General features: G+C 33.8%; 1 protein-coding gene across 1 annotated transcript; it reads right to left on the bottom strand.

Annotated features, from left to right (window-relative positions):
• Window positions 1-6,542: 6,542 nt before the first annotated feature.
• Window positions 6,543-13,167, bottom strand: LOC107554367 (serine/threonine-protein kinase SBK1-like). The gene is made up of 4 exons (XM_016236859.1): window positions 12,598-13,167; window positions 10,459-10,643; window positions 9,354-9,556; window positions 6,543-8,147 (listed from the first exon to the last, which is right to left on the bottom strand). Exons 1-4 carry the CDS (start codon window positions 12,636-12,638, stop codon window positions 7,374-7,376), a joined length of 1,203 nt encoding a protein of 400 aa, XP_016092345.1. The 5' UTR covers window positions 12,639-13,167; the 3' UTR covers window positions 6,543-7,373.
• Between the last annotated feature and the right edge of the window lie 4,364 nt (window positions 13,168-17,531).

A 17,531-nucleotide genomic window follows, 5' to 3' on the forward strand; every position in this document is an offset into this window, starting at 1 on the left:
CTCTTTTTCTTCATTCTTTTTTTTTCTCTTGAACTCCCTTGTGACTGAATCTGAACACCCCTTATCACCACAACTTAATGAGCTCCCAAGCATTACTGCCATCACACACACACACTCACTTTGTCAGGCTGGTAGCATCTACTCTCTACTTAAGTTTTCTAGTTCCCCGCAGTCTAATTGTGCATTTATTCTTTTACTCTCTGAAACAACTCATTAGTGTTTTATATCAGAGAGAGAGAGAGACCTAATTTTAATGACCTTCAGATAAGCTGCAAAAGATGATGCAAAGCAAAGTAGGATAAAGAGATTAATTAAGTAACGGGGAGAAAAGGCCAGCGAGAGGGCAAAAGAGTCAGTTATCTGCAAATCTCACGTCTTTAATGATGCATGACTCTTGTCAGATTATTAAAATTACACACAAACCACCTTTAAAAGATTTATATGCATGAAAGACTGCATTTCTGTAGTGATAAAGACACACACAGATATCAAGACATATGCAATAAAGTGACAGACTGAGTGAAATGTCAGGGAATGTTAATAAGGGACGGGTGAATGATGCCATTGATCCAGTTTAAACTCTATTTGTGTCTACAGTATCCAGTGAACAATTGTGTCGTCATTAGTTTTGGCTTTGAGCCCTGTCATTGGCTGGTAGACAGTTTCTATCCAAAACAGACAGAAATGGAAAAAAAGCCCTGAAGTACTGTAAATATTTACAATATCTCACTATAACACTTTAAATATTTACATTACCTCAATGTAACACTGTAAATATTTACGTTATCTCACTATAACACTTTAAATATTTACATTACCTCAATGTAACACTGTAAATATTTACGTTATCTCACTATAACACTTTAAATATTTACATTACCTCAATGTAACACTGTAAATATTTACATTACCTCAATGTAACACTGTAAATATTTGAATTACCTCGCTGTAACACTGTAAAGATTTACATTACCTCACTGTAACACTGTAAATATTTGAATTACCTCGCTGTAACACTGTAAAGATTTACATTACCTCACTGTAACACTGTAAATATTTGAATTACCTCGCTGTAACACTGTAAAGATTTACATTACCTCACTATTACAATGCAAAGATTTACATTATCTTACTGTAACTGTAAAGATTTATATTACCTCACTGTAACACTGTAAATATTTGCATTACTTTGCACTGTAAGACTGCAAAGATTTACATTTTACATTACCTCTCTGTAAAGTTGTACATTTTTACAATATCTAAATTCACATTATAAACTGTAATGTTGTGAATATTTCCATAATCTCATTAATGCTATACACTATAAATATGCTACATTCTCTGTAATAATGCATAATGGAAAGCCTCAAAATATAACTAATTATGAAAACCATTTGTTACACTTATGTAATCTTTTGTGTTTTCTGTGACAGATGTTTATTACAACATCACTTCATTCAGACTGAAGGATACAGATTAAAGATAATGGACAATGAAGGTAAGACGGGGGGAATCACATACCATAAATAATTTCCACTATGAAACCACTCAAGTACAAAACCTAATGAAGCTGTTATATTTAAACAGTTTGACATTGTGCTGGCATGCTATCAGAAGTGGATAAATGGTTGGAGGTGTAATAAATGAGCTCACATGGCTGCCAAACCGGACCACGGGAGCTCGGCTGACTGCAGATGATACATGGTGAGCTAGAACTAAACTGTTTTCATTTGTAAACCCATAATAGTTTCAGTGCATGCATGTTTTTTAGAGATGGACATACTTTTTGAGTTATAACAACTTCTAATGAAATAATTTTCAACCAACAAACCACATTAAGTTAGAGGAACATAATTTGTATCATAAACACAAAATTTCAAATTGAGTATTCTAAAAAAAAACGAATTGTTCCAAACAGCATTAAACACTAACAGGGTTTCCCCTTACTATATTGTAAAAAAAAAAATGTTTTGTTGTAAATAAGACAAAGAGTATTGAATTGTTTTACCTGAAAATAGAATTTCAGTCTTTCTACTTCAAAATTTCTCTTTAATTCAATGTTACTTACTGTTTCTTTGTAATTAATTTTGAAATGTACAAATTTTTCAGTGAAAACTGTGTCTACGCCCATTTTTTTTTTCAGTGTAAAAAAAACCCCTGCACAAAATAACACTTAATTTCAACTTTTACTCTTCTTATCCAGTCCTCTGCTAAGCATGCTGGGAACTAGAAATCCACTGCCCAATTTTCAAAGCTGTCAAGACAATTTCAGCAAGTTACTGCCAAAAAAATCCATTAATGCTGAAATTGAGTTTAAACTACACACAATCTTACGTCGATGTGATGATCAACATTATGTCAACAGAACTCATCAAAATATTGTTTGCAACTTAAAAGGTTGAATTAAATCACAAAATGTTTTACTTGCAACCATGCATTTATTTAAGTTGTGGCGATAGGTCCCCTAAATTTATGAAGTTTTAAATTGCAAATGGTCACATGACAAATAAGAAACAGATGAAAGATGAAGTGCATTTAATCTGTTTAATTAGCTGTTTTTCATTCAGAACAATCTACGACTGTATGACAATCCTTACAGCAGCTAAATAACATCTAGTTTTATATATGTATTTACTCTTTTTTTTTTTTTTTGAATAGAAAACACCAACTATTGTAGGGTTGTTTGAACAACCATAAATTACCATGAAACAGTCCTATAAAAAAAGAGCAAAAATCACCATCATTAAACTGTTGTATGATTGTTATTGTCTCATTTGTACTTACATCAAATAACTCCTTCAGATTATGCTTTATTTTTCTTTTCATCTGTCCTTGAGTTTGTTTTTTAATTACTTGTGCTCATTTGCAACATAAGTCTCTCAAACATTAAGACTTTAACTGCTCTATACCACCTAAATCAACACCTAATGCATCCTATGTAAACATACACTTTAATTGAAGACTACAAAGAGTCTCTAGAAGTTAGTTAAGTGATCGTTTGTTCTCCGATACAAAAAAATAGCTACAAATTAGCACTACCTGACGAAACACAGTCACAATGTTCTAGGGAGCAGATGCTCTCGTGTTCTCGAACGATCCCTTGAGGCTTCGCTTACCTAATTGACCCATTATACGAGAACACAAGAGACTGGTCTCAGTTGAGCCGTTAAGATCACGACTGTTTATCTAAAACCTCCCAGGAAAACGAGCAGCTCCTGATGCATTTCTTCAAAGATCTCATAGAAAGTTGTTTGAATGCACACATCAAATACAAAGAGACATAATAAAATCCCTGTGATCTATAAAGACTGTTACTCTTAAAAAAACTCAGGAGAGGAAGCTTTGAAGACTGATTAAAATGTCCTCTGTCTCTTGGGAAGTTCCTCCAGGTGATCGTGGCATCCGGTTGTCTCGTAAAACTTAAAAAATCCAGTATAAAATATATCTTATTCTTCTATTGGTGGTGCACATGTATGATTCTGTCAAAGGCTGGTTTGAAATTCACATGATGATCCACCAAGAAAAGATTGCGTTTAGTATCTTCATATCTTAAGTGAGCTACTCTGAGTTTCAGTGCACTATAAGAAAGTTACGTGCTTATGAAAATATGGTAGCCACTAGGGATGTGAGATTTGGGTTCAATTGCAATTTTTATGATAAAAATCAAAAACTGTGATTGGGCCGCAAAATTTGTCCAAACATTGTGTTATTTATTAAAATAAAAAAATAAAAAAAATGTTTTTAATTGGTTATCATTTTTTATTATTATTCTTATCACTAAACAAAAAAATTAGTAAATAAGAAAATTTATTTAACTAATATTAATGTTATTTCACTGTAAAATGAAAAACCAAGTATTTATTTAAAAAGTATATAATAAGTGTATTTTATTTTTATTTCATTTTATTTAAACCATTATTTTGATTAATCCTGCAGCCCTAGAAGCCACTATATATAATTAAAGGATTAGTTCACCCAACATCATTTACTCTCTATCATGTCATTTAAATTTAAAACTATAAAAAAATCCATTAACTGAATATATTAAAAAGTTGCCAAGCCAGTTCTCATTTTCGTTTACTTTAGGTTGAAGTTCAAAAATAACTAATTAAATAAACTAAAAACTAAATATATATAGACATCTTAAAAAAAAAAAAAAACTAAAACGTTAACAAAAATTAAATTCAAATCCAGAAAATCTGATTCAAAATGTCAACAAAACTATAATGATAGTATATCAATGATACTAAAATAACACTTGCTCCAAGAAAGACAAAAAAGCACAATAAAACTAGTCTATACGACTATAAAATATATAATATATATATAAGTCTTGCAAAACCACATGATGATCAGCTTTGAGTGAGGAACAGATCAAAAACTGGGTTGAAAATGTTTCCCTCATGCAGTATCTCTCAAAGGTCATTCAATTCAAATACAACACATCGAGATACATTAGAACTGAATGGTCAATGACCAGACGCAATGCATCTTCAACTTTCAGAAAAAAAGTGCAACAATTTTACCTTTAGGGCTTAGCATAACCTCTTTGATTCTTGCAAGGGAATTTGTAATATCTTTGTATGCTTACATATATTTTAATAATTTCAGAGAATATATTTATATATTTATACATTAAGACAAAAAAGTGTATTTCCATCAAATAGTGTGAATATATTTAGATCCAGGAAGTATTTTATGTCTGATAGAAATATGAAAATCAAAGAAAAAAGACTTAATTGAGAATTAAAAATGAGTTAATGAGGTATTTCACAAGCGCTCCAACAAATGCAAACTGTAGGTGCTCAAAAGAATCCACGAAACGGCGTTTGCTCTTTTTTTTTTTTTTTGAATAGAAAACACCAACTATTGTAGGGTTGTTTGAACAACCATAAATTACCATGAAACAGTCCTATAAAAAAAGAGCAAAAATCACCATCATTAAACTGTTGTATGATTGTTATTGTCTCATTTGTACTTACATCAAATAACTCCTTCAGATTATGCTTTATTTTTCTTTTCATCTGTCCTTGAGTTTGTTTTTTAATTACTTGTGCTCATTTGCAACATAAGTCTCTCAAACATTAAGACTTTAACTGCTCTATACCACCTAAATCAACACCTAATGCATCCTATGTAAACATACACTTTAATTGAAGACTACAAAGAGTCTCTAGAAGTTAGTTAAGTGATCGTTTGTTCTCCGATACAAAAAAATAGCTACAAATTAGCACTACCTGACGAAACACAGTCACAATGTTCTAGGGAGCAGATGCTCTCGTGTTCTCGAACGATCCCTTGAGGCTTCGCTTACCTAATTGACCCATTATACGAGAACACAAGAGACTGGTCTCAGTTGAGCCGTTAAGATCACGACTGTTTATCTAAAACCTCCCAGGAAAACGAGCAGCTCCTGATGCATTTCTTCAAAGATCTCATAGAAAGTTGTTTGAATGCACACATCAAATACAAAGAGACATAATAAAATCCCTGTGATCTATAAAGACTGTTACTCTTAAAAAAACTCAGGAGAGGAAGCTTTGAAGACTGATTAAAATGTCCTCTGTCTCTTGGGAAGTTCCTCCAGGTGATCGTGGCATCCGGTTGTCTCGTAAAACTTAAAAAATCCAGTATAAAATATATCTTATTCTTCTATTGGTGGTGCACATGTATGATTCTGTCAAAGGCTGGTTTGAAATTCACATGATGATCCACCAAGAAAAGATTGCGTTTAGTATCTTCATATCTTAAGTGAGCTACTCTGAGTTTCAGTGCACTATAAGAAAGTTACGTGCTTATGAAAATATGGTAGCCACTAGGGATGTGAGATTTGGGTTCAATTGCAATTTTTATGATAAAAATCAAAAACTGTGATTGGGCCGCAAAATTTGTCCAAACATTGTGTTATTTATTAAAATAAAAAAATAAAAAAAATGTTTTTAATTGGTTATCATTTTTTATTATTATTCTTATCACTAAACAAAAAAATTAGTAAATAAGAAAATTTATTTAACTAATATTAATGTTATTTCACTGTAAAATGAAAAACCAAGTATTTATTTAAAAAGTATATAATAAGTGTATTTTATTTTTATTTCATTTTATTTAAACCATTATTTTGATTAATCCTGCAGCCCTAGAAGCCACTATATATAATTAAAGGATTAGTTCACCCAACATCATTTACTCTCTATCATGTCATTTAAATTTAAAACTATAAAAAAATCCATTAACTGAATATATTAAAAAGTTGCCAAGCCAGTTCTCATTTTCGTTTACTTTAGGTTGAAGTTCAAAAATAACTAATTAAATAAACTAAAAACTAAATATATATAGACATCTTAAAAAAAAAAAAAAACTAAAACGTTAACAAAAATTAAATTCAAATCCAGAAAATCTGATTCAAAATGTCAACAAAACTATAATGATAGTATATCAATGATACTAAAATAACACTTGCTCCAAGAAAGACAAAAAAGCACAATAAAACTAGTCTATACGACTATAAAATATATAATATATATATAAGTCTTGCAAAACCACATGATGATCAGCTTTGAGTGAGGAACAGATCAAAAACTGGGTTGAAAATGTTTCCCTCATGCAGTATCTCTCAAAGGTCATTCAATTCAAATACAACACATCGAGATACATTAGAACTGAATGGTCAATGACCAGACGCAATGCATCTTCAACTTTCAGAAAAAAAGTGCAACAATTTTACCTTTAGGGTATTAATTTACCTAATTTACCCATAAAAGGTTCATATCAGTACAGTATATACTACTCTATGGTACTAATATGCACCTTTTAGGGGTAAATAATGTACAAATGTGTCCCTTTAAGTACTGACCCAGCTGCTGTACTCCCACAGGTACAATTTGTACACTTTTTAGTCAATAATGACTTGGATTTTGGACTTTTCCTCACATAAATCTATCATATGGCTTTAGAGGACTATTATGTCATTTCAGGATCCATCATGGAGCATCATGCAGTATTTCTTCCATGTTTCGAGTAAGAAGAAAATCATATGGGTTTGGAACGACATGAGGTAAATGATGATGGAATTTCCATTTCTTTTTGGAGTGAACTATTCCTTTAAAACAAAAGCAGTTTTAATGAATTCACCACGGTTTCCTAGTGAAACTGATTCATTTCCAGTGCTAAAGTGACCTACCAAAGCTACGTCTTTTAGTTTAAATTAGCGAGGTTTCAAAGTTACCATGTAATAGTTTGCTATTTCTACATTCGTGGCCGTTCTATGAACTTCCATCACTTCATCATATGTTGCTGTTCCTGTGCAAACATTTTCCCAATAGTAGTTCTGAAGTAATATTGCTACCTTTTTGTGGCTGTATCCAGTTTTGGCTTCATACGCAAATCTCAATAGGAGTGGTCATCATCACTTTGCTCTTGTCTTGACGGTTGGGCGACGGGCTTTTGGAGGACTCCTCCCTAGAAGAATGCGGTTCGGACAGGATGCTACGTTTGAGGGGGGTGGGGCATAGACAGGAAGTGCCTGAAGGCGGAGAGGGCTGTGCGTGTCTGTGGGCGGAGCAACGTGCGGAACCGCCCCTAGACGCCCTACAGGAAGCTCTGCGACGGTGATGATTCAGCAGGTCGTATTTGAGGAAGTAGAACACCTCCTTAACCCCACAGCGCCGCTCCGGCTCCAGCGCCAACAGCCGACCGAACATGCGCAATGCATCGTCCGAAAACCGCCGCCATTGAGAGGGAACAACGCCGGGTGGAAACGCCCCCCGTTGCCATCGCTGAAATTCCGAAAAGAATGCGTCGCTAGGCAACGCCGCTTCCCACGGAAAGTTTCCCGTCAGCATGCAGAACAGCAGAACTCCGAATGCCCACACGTCCTGGGTCGTCGCCACGACGATTCCCTCCGATACCGAGGCCTGGCACACCTCGGCGGCGGTGTATGGGATGGTGCCGCTGATCCGCTTGATCCGGCTGCCTGCCCGCCGTGTCATTCCTAAATCTGCCAATTTCACACGTCGACACTCGCGGTCGAAGAGCAGAACGTTTTCTGGCTTCACGTCCCGATGGACGAGACTCTTGCTGTGCATGAAGTCCAGAGCCAAACCCAGCTGCTGAACGCAGCGCTTGACCATCTCCTCCGGCAAACCGGCCTGGAAAGAGACAGAAACACAAAGGCACAGTTTAGAGCAGAGGAGATACAGAGAGAGATACAGTACAGGCTGTTAATCTGTAAGGGAGTAAGCAGTTGACCGTGATCCACCTAGTTTTCCATAATCAAAAGCTGGATCATATGCATGACTCCACAGATGCCTTCAGAATTCAAATACCCAGCATTCATAGCTATGCAAATTCCCCGGGCATTTTTATCAAATTTTTTTGTAAAATTCTGAACAAATCCTCAAAAATGTGGGAGAAAAAAATCCACAGATTCTGTGCGAGTCTGGTTAAAGTTTACATTCAGACAGCTGGTTTTCTATATTATGCAAAAAAAGATGTATATACAAGTACGTTCAGTTTAATCTAACAAAGAATATGTCCAGGTCATATTTTACCCCAGAATAAAAAACAAATAAAAACAACCAAACAAATAATGTTTTGCGTAAAGAAAATTAAGCCTAGTTTGAATTGTGATATATTTTATATTTTAATATATATTTCAAGAGAATTCTATTTTATTTATAGATTAATTATATATTACATATAAGTTCACTCCCAGTCCCAAAATACTTAGTATTAAAAATATTACTGATTACTTTTTTTACTTTGTAATTTTCTAATTAAAATGGAAATTAACCACTGTTCTGTTTTTGAATTACAAATAATGACCCCCCATTAGAAAAGGCAAAAAGTCTGGTCAAAGGCTACAAACAGAAAGTTGGTTTTCTATATTGTCCATAAAGCCATTCTATATATTATAGTTATTAAAACTTTTAAGGTTGTCAATATTTACATCCTCAACAAAACTCAAGCTACTGCCCTATAGGGAGAAGCATCCGGCCCCCCAGAGTGTCCACATCGTCGAATCTGGCCCCCTTTAAAAAAAGTTTGGACACCCCTGTTGTAAACTAATACTATGTATATTTAATATTTAATGAACAAATATTGTTAATTGTTTTTTAACTTAAATTGCTTTTATTTTTTCTTTATTTAAAATAGAATTAATTCTACTCAATAATTCTTTTCATAAAAATGAATACATAATTGCATTTTTTATTTGTCTGTTGATTTTGTAGTTTTAAAAAAATTACCCAGATGAATTCTTGATAGTGCTACAGGTGTTAAACCTACAAATGCATGATTAAGTATGTGACTTGCGATGTAAAGATGGTGGTGTTAATAACGAGGTGGTGTGGTACCTGAGGTGGAATGATGTCGAACAGATCTCCCGCGGGCGCGTACTCCTGTCCGAACACATAGCTGTCCTCCGTCTCAAACAGCACGTTCAGAACTTTGATGATAAACGGGCTGCAGCCCAGCGCTGCCGTCAGGCTGTACTCACGCAGAAAACTGCGCAACTTTGTCTTGTTCTTACTCACATACTTCAGAGCCAGCTTAGTACCTGCAGATACACAAAATATTGGTGAATGAAATATGATGCATCTTAAAAATAAAGGTTCCAAAAGTGGTTTTTGCAGTGATGCCACAGAAGAAACACTTTAGGTTCCTAAAAAGAACCTTTCAGTGAGCAGTTCTTAAACTGTTTTTAAGAACATTTTAATAGTCTAAATACACGTTTTCCACAATAAAGAACCTTTTGTGTTCTTCATGGAACCACTGATGCCAATAACCTTTATTTTTTAGCGTGAAGGGCAGTGTTGTTTTAGTATCATTGATATGTTTAATTAATATTTTCAATTAGTTTTAATTTTTTTATTTCCATTTTAAGTTCTATTTTTGTGTGATTGTTATTATTTTATGTTTATTTTATATCAAGTAAAGCTCAAAATCTTTATTGATATTTTGAATTTGTTTTTATTTTCATATTTTTCCATTTACTTTTTAAAGTTTGTCATTTATTTTTATTTTATTGATTTATTTTTCAGTTTTAGTTATTTTAGCACTTCAAGTTAAATGAAATAACAAAAAAATTTTGCCTTTGCAAATATTTTTAGTATTTAAAAAAAAATTCTATTTGATTTTATTTCAATTAAGGTTTATTTTAAGTAACAAAAATATTTTTAATGCATGTAGTTTTGATTTTAATTAATGATAATAACTCTGCACAAGGGTAAATGAGATTTAATAGCTACAGCTTAGATTTCAGTAAATAGTGATCTAAATTTTGGCTTGTCTCACATAATTATATACTATTATAATATTATATTGAAATATGCATGCTGGTTTCATGGTGTCATTTTTGGTGCTTGACAGCTTCCAACTCCATTCACTTCCGTTGCATAGAGAGGAGCAGCTATGCAGGACATTCATAAAACAAGAAAACCATTTTTTACACAGACTCACCCTGTGTCTGATGCACCACCAGGTCGACTTTGCCGTAGGTGCCCTTCCCTAAAGGAGCGATCAGCTCATACTGCTGTTCCAGCTCCGAGGCGGAGAGAGACGTGATTGACAGTGCCTGCATGTCCTCGACCGGCGCGCCGCCCGTCCCACTGCCCCGTCCCGCTGGGAGAACCCCCACCTGGGCACTGAGAAACACACACACACACACTAACATTTGAACACAAACTCATTTCAAGAGGAATTGCATCCTGGCGAGGAACTCTCTCCTGGTAGTATAGAACTCCTTGATGGTGTCATTTGTCTTTCTCTGTTTATTATTCTCTCTCTCTCTAGCATCTGTGTACTCTTTTCTTTCCTCTCGTCAGCACTCTACCTACACTCTATTTCCCTAGCCATGTTCCTGGCTTGATGCTCTCAGTCAAATCTTTGTGAATATTTCAACAACAGCAAAGGGCACTAACTGAATCACGCTCCTCACGGGAATAAAGCAGTGACCTAGAATGAGGCCTCACGTTATCAGCATCATGCAAAGTGACAGACCCTCCACTGAGCATCAGCGCTGCATGACCACAACAACAATAGATGACGATGAAGATGCCAGATGACCTTAAGATGACCTGTCAGAAGTTCTGATGAGCCCAACCCCTGCTATCCTGCCCACTTTAACCCCTGACTGAGAAACAAATGAGAAATTGATTCAGGAACATTCTCATTTTCTCTAGAGGTCATTGCCAGCCTTTGATTTCTACTGCATTAAACCGCCAGCCGTTCTCTCTGGCCCTTCGTTCAGCTCAACCGGTAGAGCAAAAGCCAGAATTTAGAAAAGGTCAAAGTTTCAATGAGTTGGAATTTGAATTGATTAGGCTGCAGCATACTGGATATTGAATTGTAATGACAGGAAAAGGAATTGTCATTCAAAGAAATTCACATGAATCCAGCAAAACAACAAATTGGACAGGAATGTAAACTTTCCTAATTTAGCTCCATTATAAAGACTTTGACTTTTTAAATGAGAGTAAATGCAGTGGAGTTTTTTCCACTACAATTAAAATATATGTCAATAATATATATTATACATCTACTATATATTTTCTATATACATTTTCCACAATTTTAGTGGAAAAACATTTAATTCATACAATAATATTATATTTAAAAATATAATATATAAAATATTTATTATACATAAAGAAATATTGTAAATAATTGCCAATTAAATATATTTTTCTATATGTGGCATGTTCTGGAAATTGTCCAAATGTTGTGTGTATGATAACATGCTGATGGGTAATTCATACCCATTTATATAAATTTATTTATTATTTCAAACTACATATAAAGCAGTTTCTTGGCATTTCATTCTATTTGATGCCAATTATATGAAAATTAATATTTAAAAATCTAATTTAAATGTGTAAATTAAATTGCAATGACATATTCAGTTCTGCATAGACTGACGCTAGCAACACCAAAGTCATGGGTTTGATCCTGAGCCGTAAAATCATTTGCTACATGAATAAATACAAATGTAAAATATACATTTAGTCAGACTGAATTTAAATCTCAGACCGAGTGTAAAATCTATAATTCGCTTTCTCTATATTGATGCATCTTGAAAGCAATCTACTATACTAAACAGAATTGCCTCCCTTAATAAATGAAACCGTCTGTTTCTCACTGACCCTAAGGTCAACACCTGAAGGTGACCTTTGACCTGACCTCCCTAACAAATCACATTAATTTCACACACAACGTGCAAACATGTAAACTCATGTTTACATTCAAACACCAAATGCATTAAGTGCATCAGCATAGCACAAAACATTGCTTTATAATAAAACAATTCAAATTTTTAAATTCATTCTCATTCCATTTTTATTATTTTTGAATTTTAATTAATATTTTACCATTTTTTATTACTCTCTTTCGCCTTCCTTTCTCATTTTCTCTGTTTTTACACTTCAGATGCTTTGGTGTTATTATAACAATCACACCTACAGCATCTGACCCTGAACACATCAACAACAACAAAAACGCATGAACACACCATGTGCCCAACAGCGCAAGTGCAGCAGGTCTGAGCCAAGTGTCTCCAAACAAAAGAAATCAATAGACACGTCAGTGATGAGCTGAACTCACCTGCCCGTGCCCTGCTGTCTCTCTCCCTCATGTTCCTGCATCCAAACACCGCGTCCTGATCTCAACCCGGCTAGAAATTCATCCAAAAAACCATGATGCTCTATCACCAAAAAATGAGTTTCCTCAGCACTCCAGCTCTGTTAAAGGAAACGCTCTACATCCTGCACTCATGTGGAAAAAGCACAGTCCGTTTCTGCCATCCGCCCAGCTGAGTGTGTTCTGCTGTCTTTGTGTGCTCCTGAAGGAAGCCGCTGGAGCACGAGGAGCTGGTGTGTGTGTGTGTGTGTGAGAGATGGAGGGGAGGGGCTGCACGCGTGTGTATCTTTGCGTGAATGACCTACTTCATTGCGTTTCCGCTCTCGGATGCTGTCTGTGTCTCGCAGCATCCAGGGTCCCTTTAGGGATGTCAGATGCGCTCATCCAGCGGCCAGCAGCGTCCCGTCATTCAGGCTTCATTGTCACCCCCGATTTAATGCAGAACCTCAATGTTATTTTTAGATCTGCTTTGCATTGACATTCAAGCTCATTTTTCACCCAAGTTTTCATTCCTGTGCGCCCTTAATGCGTGTTATTGAGATGCTATCATAATATTTTTATTCCTATTTTGAATGTTTACATTGTTTTCTGTTTTCTTATAAATATTGTCTTGTAAAGATTTTAGTAATTTTGTTGTTTTTGTCATTTTTATTAGATTTTTTTTTTTTTAATGTGTCTATAGTTTTGTTGATTTTATTTATTTTGGTAGTTAAGCTAAATGAAAATTAGAAATATTGCCTTGACAACTTTTTTATACTTTAAAAAAAAAATTGTATTTCATTTTAGTGGAAAAACAAAAAGAAATATTGTAAAGTATTGCAGATTTAATAACATTTTCTATAGGTGGCATTACAAAATATAAAATAAATGTTGCTGGAAATAGCCTATATGTTGTTACATGAAATTTTCAGTTTTCTTGTTAATTTTTGTTAACATTTAAGTAATTATTCATTTTTCATTTTTCAAGATTTTTATTAGATAAGTCTGTTTTTTAAATGTTTAGTTTTTTATCATTTAAATTTTTTTTCTTATTTTCTTATTTCTTATTTTAGTACATCAAGTTAAACTAAACGGAAGAGACACGTTGCCTTCACAACTAGCTTAAGTTTCAGATTTTTCAGATTTTATTTCAAGTAATAAAAGCTTTTTATGGTTTCAGTTTTTAATAATAACCTAGAATGTGTCTGAATGTTTTATTTTATTTTTTTCCCTCATTCTCATTAATCTCAATGATTAGATTCTCATGTAATACAGTAATGAAGTTCATGTTTATTACTACAATGGAGCACAATATCATATGTATCAAAATCCCCCATCAACATTCATTGGTTTAAAATGTTCGTTATCTAAAACCTAATCGACAATGATGACGTCACTGTGATATTTACATACTTCAGCTTTGATTGGTCTTCTGTTTAACACTTATTTGCATACTAAATTGTGATTTTTCTTTATTATGTATGAGAGCGCAACAGTCAGGCTAAAGATGTAAATTGACATTTATGCATTTGCAGGATGCTCTTATCTAAAGCGTTTTACATTGCAGTCGATATATACTTTATCGTCAAGGCCTAAAACCTCAAACTAACGGAAATGTCAAAACATCTTTTGCTAGTTTAACTAGATATAAAGTAAATCTAGGTAAACAACTATGGTGATGTTTCCTCACATTCAGAACAACAGCAAGAAGCCGTGTTTTGACAAGCGTCTGAAAGCCCAAATACAGAATAACCTCACCTCTGCTTGTGTTACGCCTCTCTTTCTTTCTTCTTCTGCTTCACACTTTTTGTCCTAGTTTAAGTTGCTGTCTCCTCACTTTATCCAGGTCGACGTGTTTTTCTTTCTTTCCCAGAAACACTATGTCTTCTAAAATATGGGCTCGAATGTAGAAAACTGCTACTAATGTCTGCCCAGCAATAATTATTTAATATTAATTAGACATAACATTATGAGGTAAGGTGCAACAACTTTAGCATTAATCTTGTACAATTGTAAACGTCTTCATCCAGTAATAATAATAGTTAATATTATAATTGTTATAAAGGTGGCACATGCTAACAATTATTATAAAAAATTAAAATTATAAAATGTTTATATATGTTAAGAATAATAACAACAATAATGACAATCAATTATAATTAAATTACAAATTAAAATGTAATAAAAATATACATTATTAGAACTATAATAAATATTATGAAAATTTATATTACAATTATTATAAAAGTGGCACATCATCATTATCATAATAATAATACAACTATCTAAATACAAAAATGATATTGTATTATAATGTACTATTTTTGTTATTGTTACTGTTATTGCTATTATTTTACAAATCTAAATAATAATAATAATAAATGTTATATTATAAAAGTGGCACATCATCATTATCATAATAATAATACAACTATCTAAATACAAAAATGATATTGTATTATAATGTACTATTTTTGTTATTGTTACTATTATTATTGCTATTTTACAAATCTAAATAATAATAATAATAAATGTTATTACGCTTGTTGTTTTTGTTATTTTGTTTGTCATAATAATAATAAACATAGTAAATTCAAATTATTATCAACATATTGTATTATATTATTGTTATATTAAAATAGAAATTATAATAATATAATTATAATATATATATATAAAGTATAATAATACTATTATTATTAAAAATAAAATAGTAATCATTATTAATATTATTATAAAGTGCGTGATGATAATAATAATAAATAAGTATAATAACAATGATAATCATAATTATATCACAAATGTATATTTCTATTGTATTGCGATTATTATAAAAGTGGCACATAATAATAAATGATTACAGTTGTTGTTTTTGTTATGTGCCATAATAATAATAGTAATTATTATTATAATGTTTATTGTTATTTTTATTATATTAAATCTGAAATCATTATAGAAATTATTATTATTATAAATGTGGAACATAATTATTATTATATAGTATTATTATATATAATAATCTTATGTACACATAAAAATGCCTTTCTCGGTGGCTGTTTTGTCAGTGTGCTCAGGGATCCAGAAACTGAAATAGCATCACGGTTACAGTGTGTTGAACTGTACTGCTCACACTGCTCAGATGTTTTGCATCTCCACAGAGGCCCGTTTGTCTCGCTCTCCGTCGCTCTTCCTGTTGTACTGCCTGTCGTCCCTCCTCAAAAAACAAATCTGAAGATATATGAAGGAAGGCGTCTGGTGTGTAGACCTGCACACCTCGCGCTCTCAGCTGTGCTCAGCAGGTCTTTGAGGATCTTCCCAGTCCTGTAATCGCTGAGTATCCCTGATCCGGAGCCCTTGACTGCCTTCCAAGTGCCTTCAGCAGGTCACGGATCTCTTGAGAACAAAATCTCCTGGCATTTCTGCAGAGACATGCCTCCAGCATGTTTGTTGTCTTCTTCATCTCCTGCGACGTCATGTAATCAACAGAAGACAACTGTGAAGTTTAGGGATTTCACGCTGAATGTCATTGCTGTATTTTGTTGCTTGGATTTAATTCGATGAAAGCCTTAATTACCCACCTGAGGTTTGAGTGACAGGCGCTGAAGACCCTTCTGTGTTCGTCAGCCTTAAATGTTTTCCTCAAAAATCAATCTGAACAGCTTGTTTAGAAGGAAAAGTACTTGCTAAACAGCCATTCAGAGCAGTCCGATATGAACTAGGGAGTTTTATGAGTCATCTGAAATTCTGAAGAGACTGCTGATCTAATGTACACAACCCTGATATAAATATCTCCAGCCGCTTTCACCCTTTCAGTGTGTCATTGTGAGGCAGCGGATGTCCTGCAGGCAGGAGAGAGAGGGCTTTGTAATACGGCCACTGGCTCTGTCTTTCTGTAGTTTTGCAGGTCAGGTGTGACTCAGATTTATCACCTTGATTGTAATAAAACAGATCCTAAATCCAACCTGCCAATAAGAAAAAGCACCTAATAACCACACATCGACATGTTTGACCCTTATATAATGTTTCTGGTCAATCTGACCTGCAACACATTTTTGAGCTGACAGAAATATTGGTTAAGCCAAGATGGTTATCTTGAAATTGTGTGACTATTTCTCATTTAGGGTCATGAACATGCCTGCAAAGTGTTGTGGAAAGTGGCAAAAAATATATATATAATACAGGTGCATCTCAATAAATTAGAATGTTGTGGAAAAGTTCATTTATTTCAGTAATTCAACTCAAATTGTGAAACTCGTGTATTAAATAAATTCAATGCACACAGACTGAAGTAGTTTAAGTCTTTGGTTCTTTTAATTGTGATGATTTTGGCTCACATTTAACAAAAACCCACCAATTCACTATCTCAACAAATTAGAATACTTCATAAGACCAATAAAAAAAACATTTTTAGTGAATTGTTGGCCTTCTGGAAAGTATGTTCATTTACTGTACATGTACTCAATACTTGGTAGGGGCTCCTTTTGCTTTAATTACTGCCTCAATTCGGCGTGGCATGGAGGTGATCAGTTTGTGGCACTGCTGAGGTGGTATGGAAGCCCAGGTTTCTTTGACAGCGGCCTTCAGCTCATCTGCATTTTTTGGTATCTTGTTTCTCATTTTCCTCTTGACAATACACCATAGATTCTCTATGGGGTTCAGGTCTGGTGAGATTGCTGGCCAGTCAAGCACACCAACACCATGGTCATTTAACCAACTTCTGGTGCTTTTGGCAGTGTGGGCAGGTGCCAAATCCTGCTGGAAAATGAAATCAGCATCTTCAAAAAGCTGGTCAGCAGAAGGAAGCATGAAGTGCTCCAAAATGTCTTGGTAAACAGGTGCAGTATGTGGAAAATAATGTTTTTTAACCTTAAACCACATAAACATTTCATTACACCAAATACACAAAATAATGTTCTTTT

This window comes from Sinocyclocheilus grahami, unplaced genomic scaffold, assembly GCF_001515645.1.
Source record: "Sinocyclocheilus grahami isolate Dianchi unplaced genomic scaffold, SAMN03320097.WGS_v1.1 scaffold19.1, whole genome shotgun sequence".
Lineage (NCBI taxonomy): Eukaryota > Metazoa > Chordata > Actinopteri > Cypriniformes > Cyprinidae > Sinocyclocheilus > Sinocyclocheilus grahami.